Source organism: Archocentrus centrarchus, chromosome 22 (assembly GCF_007364275.1).
Source record: "Archocentrus centrarchus isolate MPI-CPG fArcCen1 chromosome 22, fArcCen1, whole genome shotgun sequence".
Lineage (NCBI taxonomy): Eukaryota > Metazoa > Chordata > Actinopteri > Cichliformes > Cichlidae > Archocentrus > Archocentrus centrarchus.
Genome location: NC_044367.1, coordinates 24,470,334 through 24,487,300, shown reverse-complemented (window position 1 = coordinate 24,487,300; position 16,967 = coordinate 24,470,334). Strand labels below are relative to the sequence as shown.

The window sequence follows — 16,967 nt, the reverse complement described above, 5'->3', positions numbered from 1 at the left end:
GTCTGTACTTCAATCACATCTGCGGTGGTGTACAGAGGCAAAATTGTGTCTTTGTCCAAAATATATAGAGCTGTTATAAAGAAGCAGATTAAATGACGTCAGACTGACATTGAATTTTGGCACGTTTAATGCAATATTTTGACTTGATTTTGGAAGTGCTGTTCCTCCATACTGAACATGACTTTTTTTTAAATAAAATAACCTCACTGTTAAAAGGTAGAATATTTGGTTTATTAGAACAGTCCAGAAAATAACTACATATATAAAAGCTTTTCTAAAACAGTTTCTCCTGAATAGAAATATTTCACATTTACTTTGTCCTGTCTACGAACACATTTTTGCACAGACGGTATGACAAAGTGTTGGTCTGTTAGAACAAACTGGAATGTTTCTGAAAGTGATGTGTGGATTTAACTGTTGTTACCCGTTTACAGTATTGGTTGAGCCTAAAGTGACCCAGTTAACTCTGATCTCTGGGATCCAGCATTAAATAATTAGTCTTCTTTCTTGGAGCTGCTGCTGCTGCCATGTCTCTGGTAGTAGAGCACAGTGAGCAGCACCCACAGGTTCAGCAAGGTCATCGCTACGAACCGCACCAGAACTGTGACAAAGAGAAAGATTATCAGAAACAAAAAGCTGACAGGAACGTCTCACTGGGAATGATGCAAAGTAGAGCACAGCTGCAGTTACAAATACTGATAACTCAGGGATATGCAGGGTAAAAGGGGCTTGATAATTCTTGGTCTTATGAGGAGCTCTAGGTTTCTGTTGGTGCATAAAGTTATGAGACAGTCCAGTTTCTGAGGTTTCCTTTGGATTAAAATCAGAAATAAACTGTCATGTCTTACATTGTAGACATCCTCTTCTGTCACACCAACCCTCTGCATGTCCTCCACTACATGTTCTTCCTCTTTTCCTCCTGCCTGGCAGCTCCATCTTCAACATCCTTTGTAATAATGTATCCACCATCCCTCCTCTGCACATGTCCAAACCACCTCAGCCTTGCCTCTCTCTAACTTTGTCTCCAAAACACTCAACCTGAGCCGTCCTTCTGATGCACTCATTGCTGACCCAGTCCATCCTGGTAGCTCCCAATGAAAATTGTAGCATCTTCAGGACTGTCACCTCCAGCTCAGCTTCCTGCCTTTTTGTCAGTGCCACCATCTCCAAACCATACATCATATAAGATCTCACTACCACCCTGTGAGCCAACTCCTTCACTCTTGCTGAAACACACTAGAGATATAGTAGAAATATGATGCATTGATGGATTACTGCTTATGGCCTCATCCACACTAATGTTTCTTTTTTTGTTTTAGAGCAGTCTTACTTTTACTACACCTCCCATCATCACACAAGCCTAAAATTGAGCATTTACTTCTTTGTAGTTTCATTCATTTATTTTGGGGTATGTGTATTTTATCAGTTAATCGGCTAATTAACGTCAGTAGCTATTTTTATTCACAGTCTATGATGCTTCCCCACAGAAAAGCACAAGGTTCACCAAAAAAAAAAAAAAAAAAAGCTCATTTTAAAACTATGATGAAAGTTATTTAGAAGACACATTATTTTCCTCTGAAGTGTTCATTAAAAAATTCTGGGATACGACACCTCCCACAGTCATTTGTAATTCAGACCGACTTACCCTGCACGTCTCCAGTTGTCACTGTGGTGGTGTAAATCCGAGCTGAAACAAAGAGGAAGCCGAGTTAATGACATCCCCGTTACCCGACAGAGCATCTGATCATTAATTAATGAAGCGTTGAATTGCTCATTTATTAAATCAGGGGCTGGGTAAACACTACCATACATATTCATGAAATGAAAGATTAGAGTTGCTACTTTAGGGAGGGGAACTTATGAGAACTGATAAAACTGCTTAACAGGATTCAATTTTTGAAGGATTTCTTAATGCAAGTGTTAGACGGATACAAGATGACTAAAGTTTGAAGAGTAGAGATAAGATGCATGTTCATGCCTTACAATTTTGGAGACTCACACCTTATTTGTTATTTTAGCTGTGTGCAGAAACATGATGAAAATGGGCTTAAGGCGCAGCATTCATTTGAGGAGTTGGATCAAAAATATTGCTTCAACCATTGAGGAGACCCGTGTTTTCAGAGGCCCAGATGTAACTGGACAAAGTAAAGACTGGTTGCTCTCCCTTGTGATGCTTTGCCAGACCTTTGCTGCAGCTGCCTTCAGCTGTTTGAGTCTTTCTACCTTTAATTTTAAAATGCAACTCATTGCGTTGGGATTCGGTGATTCACTCTGCCACTGTGGAATATTCCACTTCTTTAACTTCCAAATCTTTTGGGTTGCTTTTGCAGCTTTTTTCATCTAGACATTTTTGTACCAGGTTGATCTTTATCTTTAACAAAAGAGTGCTGTTCCAGAGATGGTGGGTCCTTTTTTCCCTGCACAGTCTCATCTACCTTTTCTACGAATTTTGCGTTATGATTTGAAAACCTCCTGGCGAGTTTTGTGAATGGTTTCTTCTTGATCATGGAAAGGATGTTGCGATCACACACCGCTGAAATCCAGTGTAGAGTTCACTAGCATGTTCTAGTTTCTTCTCAAAATGCTCTAAAAAGTTTATTTGGGTGATCCACGTGTTCCTGCCATCTCTGATGGATTCTATGTTTTTGGTTTGTTTCACTTGCACGGAGAGCTCTTTGGGTAAGGATAATTTACAAGCACAGCCTCCAAATGCAATTAATTTTAGATCTTTTATTTCCTAAAATTATGATAATTTACAAAGATGTAGCCCTCACATCTACATGACAAAGCTGCTGATTTACAGTTGAATTTTTGACTCCTCAAACGTAACTTTAAAGTCTGTATTTTAAACTCACAACTTGAATGTGTTTTTGGTACACAGCTAAAATGATTAAAAATAACTGTCAATGACAGATATATGAAGTTAAATGTATATATATATAATCTTTATCTTAATTTATTAATTATGGTATATCTGCACACAACCTGGACAATGAGGAATCTTTCCAAAAAAAAAAAAAAAGTTAAACACTTGACTGATTAAACTTTGAACTCACCCATACACGTGTAGGTAGCCAGAGCCCAGGAGAGGGCGCTAACCTGCCTGCCATCCTTGGACTTCCACAGGCATTGCAGCTGGGCAACCTTACTGGCTGCACTAATGAATGTGCACAGGCTCTGAGAGGAAGAAGAAGAGGAGGAGGAGGAGGAGGAGGAGGAGGTCAGACTTCATGTGATAACACGCTGAACACTCAGAAAGTTTCAAACACTTCTAAACAGCTCAAACTTTAAGGGGAAAGGCTGCCGAGGGTTCACTGCGCTCATCTATTTAAATGCAAAACACCCTGAGACATGTTCATCTCATTAACCAATGAGGCCATTTGGCATTTATAAGGTCTGGGTGAGGAACACCAGGTGAAATGAGGTCTGGATAAGTTTCTTCTCAAAGCTCCACCTCATTGCTTCTGACTGATGACGTGCCATCTCTGACTGTCACATACTCTGACTTATGATTGATGTGAAACTGCTTTATTACCATAGCCAAATCTATGATCCACTTCTCCAGAGTCAGGAGCCTCCAGCCTCCCACAAACCTGAACACAAGCACGTTAAGGCAGGGACACAAAAGTCTAATGGGTCATTGATTTCTGCAAAAAACAAAAAAAAACCTGAATGAGCACTTTCACATCAATTGGTGTGATAAGAAAGTGAAAGGATACACTAAGGTGTAGATGAGACTCTGCCGCAGGCTGCCGTTGTAGTGAAGAATCAGCAGGAGGAGGATGACGTCTGAGGACACACGGCAGGTTATAACACGCACCACTTAGGGCTGCATTTGATTTCCATTTCAAGGGCTGCTGATGTATGCAGATGCTTCAGAAAGTATTCAGACTTCTTCAGTTTTTGCAACCTTATTTTACCCATCACTCTACCCTTAATTACCCTTAATGAAAAGTCTTAATTTCCTCTACCACTGCCACAGGCGTGAAGTTGCCGATCATATGTGCAGCTTTACTAAAACAAGATACATTAATGTGACTGAGCTTCTTTTGAATGATCTCAATAGAGAGAGACTACAGAGAGCAGCGTGAGGCATTTAACACTGAATGATAAATTCATTAAGAAATCTGGATCTAAAAAAAGAGGTTACAAAGAAAAAAAGCACGTAGTGAGATAATTATAAGGACAGAAAATTTATGTAACAGCATAACTTACCCTGAGCAATGAGGATGGGATATTCCAAGTAGGTTGGAGGTGGGTAGTCATAGTACATCTGATATGTTACAAAAACAATGAACCTGTAAAGCATATAGTGTCAGGTTACTGAACTGGAGGCATTTTATGATGTTCAATACTGATTAAAATGAGAAACAATGCTCGGGAGCAAACGAGGCAAAGACTCAGTGAGTGGCACAAAAACAGATCACTTAAAGCTTGATGTTGTGGGAAGGGATTCACTCAGGGAGTCAACAAGCAGCTTCAGAGCCAAGTGGTGACAGGATGATCGGCTCATTCACTCTTTTATGGGAGCAGCTCGGCTCAATATGCTCAGCAAACATGATGAATCAACAGTGGTAGCCTTCAGCAGGAGAATTTCTCCAAGCAGTGGGCTGTGGAGGACTGAAACTACCACAATCAAAATATAGAGAAATAAAGATGCCATTAAATGTGCCAATAATTAAAAAAATAAATCTAATAAATTAATTTTTAAAATGCCATTTGTTTTCACTTGCTTCTGTATTTAATTACCTTTGTATTGATTATTTTTTTTTCCTGATATTTATCACTGCATTTTGTCAGGATTACTGTATTTATTTTTGAATCATTTTCATTTTGCTTTCCTCCCAAACATCTATTATTCATTTTTTTCTTTTTTGATTTTTCCATTTCCGCTAAATTATGCACATGTAGTGGATTGGAGCGTTTAGAAGTGCATGAAGGAATGTAAAAAGAAAAATGGAAATAAGTTTGCAGAAATGAATTGGGGCCAGATGCAAAGGGAAAATATTACATACAGGGAGTGAGATACATGGGGTGAGAAGCAGAGCTGCAGCTCCTCTGCTATGAAAGGAGGAGGTTAAGGTGGTTCAGGTGTCTGACTTGGATGCCAGCTAGATACCTCACAGGTGAGGTGTTTTAGGTATAGGAGACCCTGGCAAAGACCCAGGACACACTGGTATCACACTTATTAGTGGTGGAGGACATGGCTGAGGAGAGGGAGGTCTGAACATCTCTGGTAGACTGATGCACCCACAACCCAGACATGTGGCACAAAAATAAACAGACCAATAAATACTTCTAAAAAATAATTATATTATTGAATAATTGAATTATTAAAAAGAAAGCACACAAACTGAGGAATTAATGCAAAAATAAGTACATAAAAAAGCAAGTGAAACAGCAATTTATGTCACATTTTATATACATTTACAGATACAGTTTAGATTGTGGGCATTTGACGGCATATTCCATTTTTATTTCAGTAAAAAATTTGTTTGATTTTGATTCTGGCAGGTTTGATCCTCAATTCCCAGCATGGAAGTCACCATGCAGCTGGATGCACGTCTATAAAGGCATAGATTCATATGATCCACAATGATAAACAAAAGATATAATATAATAACACCCTATGATGGCAAAAATAGCAGATTAATCTACCCACCATCAGAGTATTTATTGTGTTTGGACATTTATTTATTTATTTTTGTTTAAGATGGAAAATTAGTCACATAGGAAGAGGTGCAGATCAACACAACCTGACTCCCAGGTAATTTAATATAACCTAGGAGTGGAGATTTTTTCCCACTAACAGCAAAACCAAACCCCCTGACATTCATGCCAAATGACAGGAGTGCTTTTCTTTTCTATTTCGCAGCCATGCTCTGTAGCTATAACTACATACACATCATCACTATTTCACTGTGGCATGCACAATGACTGCAGGCTTACCAAAACAGTGGAGACATTACAGACGGTGCAGCCACTGCCAGGCACCGAGGAGAGAGAGAGATTACGCAGCTTTACAGACGCCAACTTTCTCCCCCTTTTTCCAACAGCGAAGATAACCACAACACTGCCTGTTCGATACAGAAGAAGTACTTCAAGCTCTAATCTGACCCACAGAAACCACACAACCAGCCGAAGCCAGTTCTTACCCAGTTTTCTATCATTTAACTAAAATCTTCAGCTGTGCAAACAAAGCACAGTCTTTCAGCGTTAAGACTTCACAGTAGTAGATTTTTTTTTTCATTTTCAGGTACTGTAGCTTTGCAGCTGTTAGGAACACAATCTCTTTTTGTTTTATTTAGTTGTAAGAAAACCTCATTTATTTTTTATCAAAGTAAAAGGGCTTCATATTTATGCCCAGTATTGTTACGTGTCAGGGATTCTGTAGCAGGGTCATTCCTAGTACTCGCTGCCATTTGAGTTATTTTTTTTAATACATGCTTAATGCTTAAAGCCTTTGGAATATGTTGTGTGTCTGGGGCCTTCGTGGGTGGAGTTTTCTCTGTACCTGCATGGGTTCCTCCTGCAGTCCAAAGACATGCATGTAGGGTTAGTTGCTGATTGTAGTTTGAATGGAGATGTAAATTTGAGAACCTTTAACATTTTAACAAAGTTAAAATGTTACCAATAAAGTTACATTGGTAACATTTTTGATAAGGTTAATCCTGCCTTTAAAAAGAAAGAGGTTTGGGAACACATTACACGGTGATGCTCTCAGAGGGGATTTTTTTTTTTTTGCGTTGTAGCTGCTCTGTCTCAGGTTGGGTGCGTCTTTACTGCTGGTCACCGGCCACGAGTGAGGAAGAGGAAGACGTCCCATCATCACAGCAGCATGAAGTTACTGAGTTACATCGTTACTCACACACATTTGCAGATTAAATAACAACATTTAACACCGAGAAACACACAAAACCCCATCCCAAAAGCGGAACTACAGCCGCCTACCCGATCAGCTCCAGAAGAAGACTGTTGAGGCTCACTCCGCTCGTAGACTTCGCTCGCATCAGTACAAAGATCTGCGGGAATTTGAGCACCATGCACACAAACAGCGTGCTGAAGTTTGCAATGTGCAACAACGTGTCGTCCTGCTGCATCTTTTAAAGAGCGAGTTAACAAAATGTTAACTTTAGACTGACAGATATATGCAAATTTCTCCCAAAAAATCGAGCTGCCAGATGCTGCTGCGCTGATTCCGCCGTCAATCTGCACGGCTTTACAGAGTACTTCCGCATTGATCTTTCAAAACAAAGACGACTGTGAATTTGAACACATGTCGGAACTTTTAGGTTATATTTTAAAATTTACAAGAAAAGAAATGATTAAACGAGTCTGTCGAAAAAGTAAAACATTACTTCTACAACAGAGGTATTCATAGATCGATATAAGCAGATCTTTATTTTGAAAGTGCACTTGTTTGATATCCTTTGTTTCTCTGTCAGCTTGGCAGTTTCCTGTCAGCCGGCATCTTTTCTCACTTCCGCGTACATCCACTGAAAGCTGATTGGATGGCAGGCAGGTTCGCTCAGAATATTTGAAATCTTACTTTCAGAGCAGGTAATATCATTTCCTGCCGTGGACGTGAGCCTGCGCTGCACTTTATTCATATTTTAATATTTTTGCTTTCCCAGACACATTATAGAAAGCACCGAAGTAGGAACTGTTCCTATAATACAGACAGACTCCTCAATTTTTGACTTTGAAATTTAATTTAATATTATTGTACGTGCCGAAGACTCTCCCCACCCCAAACTTGAAGCCTTTTGATTTTTCAGACATCAGAGCCGCAAAAAAAAAAAACAGGATAAAATGAAAGAAAAGTTGAAAGAGAACATTGCTGTTCCCCTAAGGTGGAAAATGACTGTGAACCAGCGTATCTCTGACAGTACAGGCATGAATATCAGATGTTTTCAAAAGTTTAGAAAAAACTGGAGACAGAGCAGTCAAAGAGCAATCATGGGAGGATTACTGTTCAAAAAGTGTGTTTTATCTTATCAACAGATGAAATTCAGCTGTTTTGGGGCTCATGAAAGAGTTCTACCAAACAGAATTTAGGTATTTTATTGCAGGGGGATATCTGCCGTGGCGGGTCCTCCAAGCTCAGGTCCTCCCTGGGAGCTTGAGGGTCCTGCGTAGTATCTTAGCTGTTCCCAGGATTGTGCTCTTCTAGACAGAGATCTCAAATGTCATTCCAGAAGCTACGTGTGGCCTTTCCAGCTCCTCTCTGAGCCCTTGATATTTATTGAGGTTCTCGTGTTCCTTCTTCTTGGTATTGCAACATCTATCACTACACCCTTCTTCCTTTGTTTGCCCACCACTATGATGTCCAGCTGGCTGACAGGAGTTTCCATGCTGTACTATGGGCTGGTAGTTGGATGGGACTGGTCCCTTCTGGGGGTCTTTGGGGATCAGGGGACCGTCAAACCAGAGAACATCTGGTTTATTCTCCTGGCTTCTCTAGTATACCTCTTCAGGCGGTTAGTCAAGGCTGTGAGTCTTTGCTTGCGTGTGGGTGGGGTGTGAGTGTGGGGATGATGAAATCTCCCCCGACATGTTGTCCTGGCTCCCCCTCTTGCTGTAGCATTTGTTTTGTACCTCGTCAATCTCTAGTTGTGATAGCAGTTCCTTCCTTCATATGTTGAAACACTGAGATACGAGTTTTTTCAGAGAAATAAAAGACATGACCAATGAAAGAATGGGTTAGAAATGTGAAAAATATAAAACAGTAAGTAGGAAAGATGCTCAACTGGTAAATTCATAGATGTTTTTGCAGTTTGTGCTATTTTTTTTTATTGGTTTGTTTAAGCCACTTTATTCTTGCTTTCAAGTTGTTTTGTGCTTGTTTCTGCAATTCTGTTTGAGTGTCCAGAGTGGCCTAACCGAGTGTCAGCTCTGGGTCATTTGCACCGGCCTGCTGGCCAGAGTATCAGCCTGTCCAGTCTAACCAATTCACGTCCCAGCGGAGTGTACAGTCTGCTACCAACTATCTGGTTGGCAGTGTTGGGAACGTGATCAGAGAAGAGTGACACGTAGTTTGGCAAAGGCTCCTCCGGCTTCACAAGTCCCTGGAAACACATAGGGGGTAATGTCACAGAAGGTCACAGTTCAAGCTGCTTTTTTCACAATATTACAAAAGTCTAATATTACTGACTTTTATATCTAGTTGATGTACCATTGTAAGTGGTTAATATTTTAGGTTTTTATTTCCAAAAGGTAAAAATGGTCTCTCTGGTTCAACTTTCTAGTCTTGAGGAGTCTTATGCTTCAGTAGAAACATCTTTTAAAAAAATAAATACTTCTTTTTAAAAAAAACAACTTTATTCAGTCACAATCAACAGTAGTTTTATTTGATCATTTATCATTCTTTTTGTTTGTAGCATAAAGGGACTACCGCTGCACCTTCTTTATACAACCTCGTGTTACCTACAGTTTTCTTACCGTCTGATAAAATTCCTTGTTGCTGTCCCAGTTCTCCTCCCTGCAAACAGATTCTGTTGGTTAGTTTTATTTAGCTTCATTGATTTTTAAATTAATATGATCTGCCACAACTTTTGACAGGATCACTGGTGCAATGTAACTTAGTACTTTTGCTCAACTACAGTTTTACTTGCAGTTTTTTTTTGTTGTTGTTGTTATGCTACTTTCTACTTCTATAATTTGGATGCAAATATTGTACTTTGTTCTATTATTTTAAAACTTCAGTTGCTTTTTGTTTTAAATACCCTACAATATAAACTTGTTAATATAAGATCCTGTAATATTACATAAGAAGCTACCCAGCAGTATGTAAGTAATTAAAATAATCTGCAGCTACAACACCGAAGTGATACACATTAATGAATCAATAAATATGAGCCAATACATTCGTATATACAGCACGTGTATAGTTTTGTACTTTTAAGTAGTATTTTGAGTAATACTGAGTATTGGTTCTAAATACTTGTTTCTCCACCTTACAGAAGTTATTCAGTACAGTAAACTCTTGTGCAGCACCGCTTTTCATGAGCCTGAAAATCATGCTCATTTTTTTTTTCTACACACCTTTATTTGTATATGATCAAATATTCTGTTTTCCATGCCCGCCTGCTTTGTTCTTGGTCCCCTCTGTGCCTCCTCCTGGAAAACTCACCTGATTATCTAGCCTACTTTAAGCCATGCTCACCATTCCAGGGCTGCTCTCCTCTGCCTCCATACCATCTCCCTCCAAAACTGGTCCCGTTTAACTGGGTCATCCTTGTCGCCATGCGCCGCCTGTCCTTTACATCGTGCCGTGCCCGACAGGCCCTCAGTTGTCGCTCTGGTCCCCATTGCTCGCCCCGGTAGCCGGTATCCTGTAGAGGACGCGCGCGTAATAGGTTTCAAGTCCATCGCGGTAGCTGGATTAATAAGGAATGCAGGTGTTTAGCTTTTCAACTACGCACAGACCAGTTACTGGATCAATCAAATGAGAGTGGATGAAATCACTGCCAGGATTTAAGTCGTTTTGTTTACTTTTCCATGGAAACGCTCTTCCGGTGTTCCGGTTTAAAACTGGCGATCCTCTTAACTGGTGATGTTTGTTTACATGTTCCAGGTGCGACTGTCCGCAGGTAATACCCAAATAATAACAGCATAAGCCCGCATGTATGTAGTAAAGTCTGACAAGGTTAAAGACGACAGGTCCGTGCCAATATTCTCCTCAGACTTGCAACTGATCAATGCCAGAGAATGAAACATGCGAGTGTAGAAGTCGTGCCATTCATATTTTAAACTGTTGTTCACCCTCTAAAAAGAAATAATGTCTATTTGGACACCGCCTGAGTGATTTTAAAGCTTTAAAGCTGTTACGCAGATGATATCCAGTTGTCTTCAATCTTCCAATCACAGCTGCACAAATCAGCAGTTTCCAAAAGCTTTACATAAAGACATGTCTTCAACTTAGATTTAAAAACAGTCACAGTCGAAGCTTGTCTGAGGTCAGCTGCAGATCTGTGGACACTGCTGATATCTTTAAAAAGAAGCTTACAGTAAGACCCACCTGTGCAGGCTTGCGTTTATTTAGTTTTATGTATTCACACATTTTAATTTCTGTGTCTTATTTTGTACTGTAAAGCACTTTGTGACTTTTGTTTTTGAAAAGCACTATGTATAAATAAAATTCACTTATGGTCTATGTCATTCACTTTGTGTCAGTCTGTTGGATGTCTTGAAAAACAGTTCTTTTGAGTTTTTCTCAGCCTTTTTTCCCTGTTAGTTTGCAGCTTTGTGGGAGCTGTTTATTGTCCTCTATGAGCTTATCGTTTGAAGGACAAAAATCTATCTTCTCTTTATATTTTTCTGCTGCCATTCATGCTCTGCTTCTCCTTGAGAACCATTGCTTGAAAATAGATCAAATCTAGAGTAGCCTTTTTAAAAATCTGTTGCTCCACACTAAATTCATATTGTGCTTATACTAGTAATTATTTTTGCACTTAATTTCTGCATGTATTAGCCAAATAAACACAAATAAGACACCAGTGTCTGAATGTCAAACAGAAAGGAGGAAGAAGCTGCCATGGTCTGTGGGGTTTTTCAGGGTCATTTTCTGTGATTATTTTTTGAGAGTCAGTCTTGAGTGGTAGTTTTGATTATTATCTGGCTGAGTTTCATCATTGGTTTGTTTTAAATTATTATTCTAACAGTCTAAGGTCTGTTTTAGAAATATGATTAAGTGGCCTTAGAGTTTGATATTTGATTCTCTGTGCTTTAGTTGAGTGCAGCCTCTCCTGTGTTTCGCTATGTTTAACTGAATGCTAGTATCTTGTCTCTCTGTTTAGATACTTGCTCTTTTATTTTGTGAGTCTGTTGTCTGTTGTGCTTTCCCTTTAGTTTTACTTTCCTGTGTGTTCATCTGTGTCTTCTTACCCTTATGTTTCCACTCACCCTGATTGCCTCCTGTGTCTATTTAAAGCCTCAGGTTGCTCGTCATACTGTGTTCCAGCCTTGTTCGCTCCCTGTGTGTTTCCATGCAGTGTTTGCGTCTGTTTTGGGACTTTGGGATTTTATACTCTGGATCTACAACTGCAACAATAAAGGCTCGCTTTTTGTTTATTCCAAGTCAGTCGCAGCAGTCTGCAGTTGTGTCCTCTTCTCCTACATTTCAGGACAGAAGCAGTCACACATGCAGAGGGCTCTTCAGGTTCAATAAACACCAGCACCCATCACTGAATCTTGACTAAAAGTGGCTTGTCAGTCTGAATGGATATTCGAGGAAAGTGTCGCCCTGAGAAATTACCTTCTGCTGAAAAGAAAGATGTGCAGCACAACTTCCCAGACTGAGGCAGCCAAGAATAAGAGAGGAATTAGACTTAAAAGTGGCCTCTTGCACCATCCATCTCTGTTGCACCTTACGTTATCTGTTTAAAAGTAGGAGTTTCTGCTGTGTTGGGATGTTTGTGTTGGGGTGCTTCAGAATAAGGTAGTGCATCAACAAAATGAGGGCCCCATTCCTATACAGTGATTTATCTTAGTGGAATAATTGTGAATTTTAGAATTAAAACATGAAATGGACTTAGTACTCATCAAAGTGTTTCATATGACAATGATGCACATTTTGCTGTTTTTTTCATTTTTTTGAAATTACACACAATAATAAACAGTAATATATGGTCTTTTGTCTTTTGCCCACCCTCCTTCACTTCCTTGTCCTCCACCAATTGTCCACTTACACATTTGCACAAGCAAACAAAAATGTCTAGATCCAAAAGAGTATATTTTTGTATCCAAAATAGTACAGTGCAATTCAGAAAGACAAGGTATTTCTAGGATTTTTAATCCTTCAGTAGGTTCTGGTGTCCAGTTTCTGATTGTTTTCCAGTAATATGTAAAAAAACAATTAAAGCCTGACCTGCTTACTGGATGGCAAAACACTTTACTCAGTGGATTGTTGCTCAAACCAGAAAAGATAAACAGAACAGGCAAACAAAAATGTATATGCAGACATGTTATTAAATGTTAAAGTTTCCTTGAAGCATATGCTATCAAAATGTTGGAAGTTAGATGATGTTTAAATTTTTGGTTGCCGGGCCGCATGTTTTCAAGAAACATTCAAGAGATATTTAATGTTTTTAAGTAGAGTTTGCGTGTGTGTATACTATCGCTGTAATACTTTTATTTTGAACGCCGGAAGTGCACTGTACCCGCCTTTATTCTGAAGCCTCAATGCTAAAACAGGAAGTACTTCAGCTGTGCAGCGTCTGGTAAGAATGGACGGAAATTAAATCCGCTACCTGACATTTTCCCCATGGGCGGATCAAAACAACCAGCGAGGTGAAGGTAACGTTAAAGCTACATTTTTAGCAGCCTCACAGGGAGCTTGTCTCGCTCTGTGTTCATTAAGTGCATTGTAAATAGCTGGGATGGTTTTGGCATGATGTTTGTGTTGGGAACATCAACGTCAGGGAGCTAAGGTGAGTGAGAGGAGGGCTCTGAGTAACTTTTCCCACATTTCACATTCACACAGTGAAAGCAGCGTCTGTTAGCTGCCTATAGGTGACTGAGCATTAATTGCAGTATTAGTTGTATAAGGTGTGCTTTAGCTGTCGCTAAGCCCGACCCGGCTTTTGAACATATGCTAGCGGGCTAACTGTGACTGTCAGCATGTAGCGCGGATAAATGACAGCTTTTAGATGACAAAGTTAATTGGAAACTAAGTAAATTCATATGTGGACGTTTAAAAAGATGACATGCTAAAGTTTACTTTGCTCAGGGGCTACACAAGTGTGAGATGAGGATGGAGTGGTTACTGATAAGGGGGGATGACCTCTTCCACTGTGAAGACCAAGTTAGCTAGCCACTGGTGGATATAAATGAAGCAGCCATCCCTGAAGTAACAGAAACTATGCTATGAACAAACCCCAAATAAGTCATCTCTGCAGCCACAGGATATTAGATAATAGGCTGTGAGAGAGTGAGATGTCCACTGGTATTTTAAATGATCCAGGCTGATTAAAGCCCATGTCAAAGCATCACTGTTACATGAAAAATCTTAATTGCAATAGTAATTGTCAGCAGTTTTGATGTCATACTCCTTGAGTGTATACCTGCGTCCAGTTGTGGTAACAGTAGCCCCCGTCTTTGCATAATCAGGCTAATCCACACATCCACCTCACTTCAGCAATCAGTGACATGCATCTCAACTTGGATGTTGCACTGACCATGACATCATAAATCCCACCACTGACAATTGTTCAAAAAAAAAAAAATTAGAAAGCTGTTGTTTTGATAAATATAGTATCTGAAAAATACTGATGGGAGAATTACTAAGAGTTAAAAACAAATAAACTGTGCAGACAATTAATTATTAGATGTTATTGGCTGTAAACAAAAAGAAATGCATCATATCAAAAGTAACACAACACTTGCTGAAATTGTGGTTAAAAAAGGCATTTTCATAAATTTTCATGCCTCTTTATTTCTATAGCTAAAGACTAATTCAGCCTGGTGCATGAGATGCACATTGTGGAATTTAAGGTCTCTTATCATGAAATCTGTCTGTTAGAATATACACTCTGAGGCCGTGCTGCCTGTGAACAAAAATATGTGAACACCATCACAAATTTTAGATGTTATAACCAGACATCAAGTCTTTATAGAAAAATCAAATTGTTAGTTATTCGATGATGGCATTTTTTTTTTTTTTACAATGTCAAAATGAACTTGCATGAAAATCCTTTTTCTTTTTTTTTTTTTTTTTTTTTTTTTTTTCTCCCCATTTCCAAGCTCTAATGTCTTTAGGGCCATTCAGCTGATTTAAGTAGTTTTGTGGTATTGAGTAAACCTCATGAATTGGAATCTATGTTCTAAATTTCAAGCCCCCCATCTTTGAAATTGTTCTTTCCACAGACCTTCAAATATGTTAGTGCAGGCCAGACTATCTCATTTTCAAGCTCTCAGAATTTTAAGTTGAACTTTAACTACACTTTTGAAATGTCATATTCCTGAAGTGATAGTAGCAGACATATGGCCTAAAAATTTGAATGGCATAGCTTAAGTAGTTCTCATGATATAGCTATTTGAAAATGGCTCCAGATAAAACACTGCACAGAAAAGGCTTGAAAATGCCCCCAATGTCATCACAAAAATATTTTTTTAATGAGCAAACTAATAACAGTAGAAAGCTAGTTGCCTATTAAGGGTTTTTTTTTCCTTTTTTTTTTTTCAGGGGAAAAAAAAAAAGCCTTTAATGCAAATGTAAATAAATAAAAAAAAACCCCACATGACGTTTCCGTTATCCTTTCCGTGCCATTAGGCTACGTCCTGCAAAAAAATGGAAGGCTGTCAGGTTAAGTTTTATAATGATGGTTATTTTCCTTTGGCTCCTGGCAAAAAAGTACCAAAAATTCCTCTATGCACAAAATGAGATTGTGATTAAAAATAACTTTATTTCTCATTGTTATACATCCTATGTGACATCTTTTTACCTAAAGGGCATAAAGGGGCTTCCATACTGTTGAAAATGAGTGAAAGTCCTGAGATTTTCAGAGTGATGCCAAAGCATATGTACTATTAAAAATAATTGGGGCGTTTGATTGCACAGGGTATGCCTTTCTGATATTTTAGATATTCAAGCTTGTTAACCTGAAAAAACAAAACTCTCACAAACAACATAAAGCACATTGTGTTGGCATGCAGCGGTACTGCTGCATCTAATTTTATTTATTTTTTTATTTCTAAAAATGAACTATAATTTTTGTTGATGTAATGATGCTGGCATTACATGGGTAGTTTGCTAATGGGTACTTAAAAGTCCCATCATCAGAAATATGTGACAGTGGTCTCTTCAGTAGCTGTGAGGATGGGAGGACGGTGACATCATGTAGGTCAGGCAAACAAAAAGAGGCTTATTGCAGAAGTAGGCCGTTGTCTCAAATCACACTGCAGAGTCCTAATCTGCAGTCATCCAGTCAGTGACCTCAGAGAGGTTAGAAGTAGTTTCTCATCCCACTCTCCAGCTACATAAAAGATGGAAATTACATTCCCTGCTAGAATATATATATGTGTGTGTGTGTGTGTGTGTATAGCAAATATAATACTACAAAATTCAGTAATTAAAATGAATTTCACTTAGATCTGATTGCAAACAAAAGGATTTCCACATCTCTGTTGTTAGCAGCAATGTGCATGTTAGATAATTAAATATAATAACTTTATGTAATTAACATACAGTGTCACTGACCTCAAAAATTGAACTATCCTGTCCGGGACACATGGAACCAGAAGGGGAAAAAAATGGCTCCTGAATTTTTTGTTTGTAGCTTTGCTAGTCTGCCTCTTATTACCTGCATCTCATACTGGCAAAGATGGACCTCATGCAGGCGTTTTTCATTATTTTAACCTGGCCAGAAGAAACAGTTTTCTAGGTCATGTGATAATCACCCCATCAGGATTTAATTGTCTATTTATGACATGAAATACCTTTTGCTTTTTGCTTGAATTTTCTTGAGAAATAATCACATTGTTTAGTCAGAGCTTCACCTCAGCATGCCATCAGAAAGTCAGACTGTGAAGTGAGAAATCCAGCAGGCTTATTAAAAAAAATACAGTTCATGCTGAAAAGTGAATTGGGTGCTTTAATTTCAGGGCTCTTGTCTTGCTAATGCTGACCCACTTGTCACATATCTTCACCACTTAAAGAGATTGGACTCATTAATATTAACTTTTACTTTTTCTTTTGAAATATGCGTCTCTTCTTGCAATATTTCTACAAATGCCTTGTGCATTTGCTCAGATATTTAGTTTAGAAGTTTTTTTTTCTTTACCCCAGATGGATAAAGATCAGGCTGTAGAAGTCAGCTCTACTCTCCCCTGAAGCTGATAGGTATTCAGTGTCTGTCCTGTGGTTGCTTTAGTAGGACCGATGCTTCCTGTCAGGGGGAATCGGACACTGGCCTTTATGGTGAAGGACAGTCCTCCTAATCAAAGCCACCACCTTCCTCCCCTTTGGT

General features: G+C 38.9%; 3 protein-coding genes across 4 annotated transcripts in view; 1 reads left to right on the top strand and 2 right to left on the bottom strand.

The window, feature by feature from the left end:
• Positions 1-209: 209 nt before the first annotated feature.
• Positions 210-7,203, bottom strand: slc66a3 (solute carrier family 66 member 3). The gene is made up of 7 exons (XM_030719203.1): positions 6,952-7,203; positions 4,216-4,298; positions 3,720-3,789; positions 3,536-3,593; positions 3,057-3,177; positions 1,646-1,687; positions 210-601 (listed from the first exon to the last, which is right to left on the bottom strand). Exons 1-7 carry the CDS (start codon positions 7,098-7,100, stop codon positions 495-497), a joined length of 630 nt encoding a protein of 209 aa, XP_030575063.1. The 5' UTR covers positions 7,101-7,203; the 3' UTR covers positions 210-494.
• A 1,570-nt stretch (positions 7,204-8,773) lies between these two features.
• cimip5 (ciliary microtubule inner protein 5) lies at positions 8,774-10,642 on the bottom strand. The gene is made up of 3 exons (XM_030719525.1): positions 10,166-10,642; positions 9,442-9,481; positions 8,774-9,068 (listed from the first exon to the last, which is right to left on the bottom strand). Exons 1-3 carry the CDS (start codon positions 10,369-10,371, stop codon positions 8,901-8,903), a joined length of 414 nt encoding a protein of 137 aa, XP_030575385.1. The 5' UTR covers positions 10,372-10,642; the 3' UTR covers positions 8,774-8,900.
• Positions 10,643-13,200: 2,558 nt separating this feature from the next.
• Positions 13,201-16,967, top strand: part of LOC115772247 (CAP-Gly domain-containing linker protein 4) — a 49,374-nt gene continuing 45,607 nt past the window's right edge. Inside the window, exon 1 of one of the 2 annotated variants that reach the window (XM_030718327.1) lies at positions 13,201-13,296. The gene's annotated coding sequence lies outside the window, so the exon portion shown is untranslated. The remainder of the gene's footprint in view (positions 13,297-16,967) is intronic. The other variant, XM_030718326.1, reaches the window with a different exon arrangement.

Excerpts from the sequence above, each read along its gene's own strand:
- cimip5 (XM_030719525.1), bottom strand. The coding sequence starts at position 10,371 with ATGGACTTGAAACCTATTACGCGCGCGTCCTCTACAGGATACCGGCTA. Across the intron at positions 9,482-10,165 it reads AGGAGAGCAGCCCTGGAATG|GGAGGAGAACTGGGACAGCA; the intron begins GTGAGCATGGCT and ends ATCTGTTTGCAG. Across the intron at positions 9,069-9,441 it reads ACAAGGAATTTTATCAGACG|GGACTTGTGAAGCCGGAGGA; the intron begins GTAAGAAAACTG and ends ATGTGTTTCCAG.
- slc66a3 (XM_030719203.1), bottom strand. The coding sequence starts at position 7,100 with ATGCAGCAGGACGACACGTTGTTGCACATTGCAAACTTCAGCACGCTG. Across the intron at positions 3,790-4,215 it reads TCCCATCCTCATTGCTCAGG|ACGTCATCCTCCTCCTGCTG; the intron begins GTAAGTTATGCT and ends GTGTGTCCTCAG. Across the intron at positions 1,688-3,056 it reads GGCTACCTACACGTGTATGG|CTCGGATTTACACCACCACA; the intron begins GTGAGTTCAAAG and ends TCTTTGTTTCAG.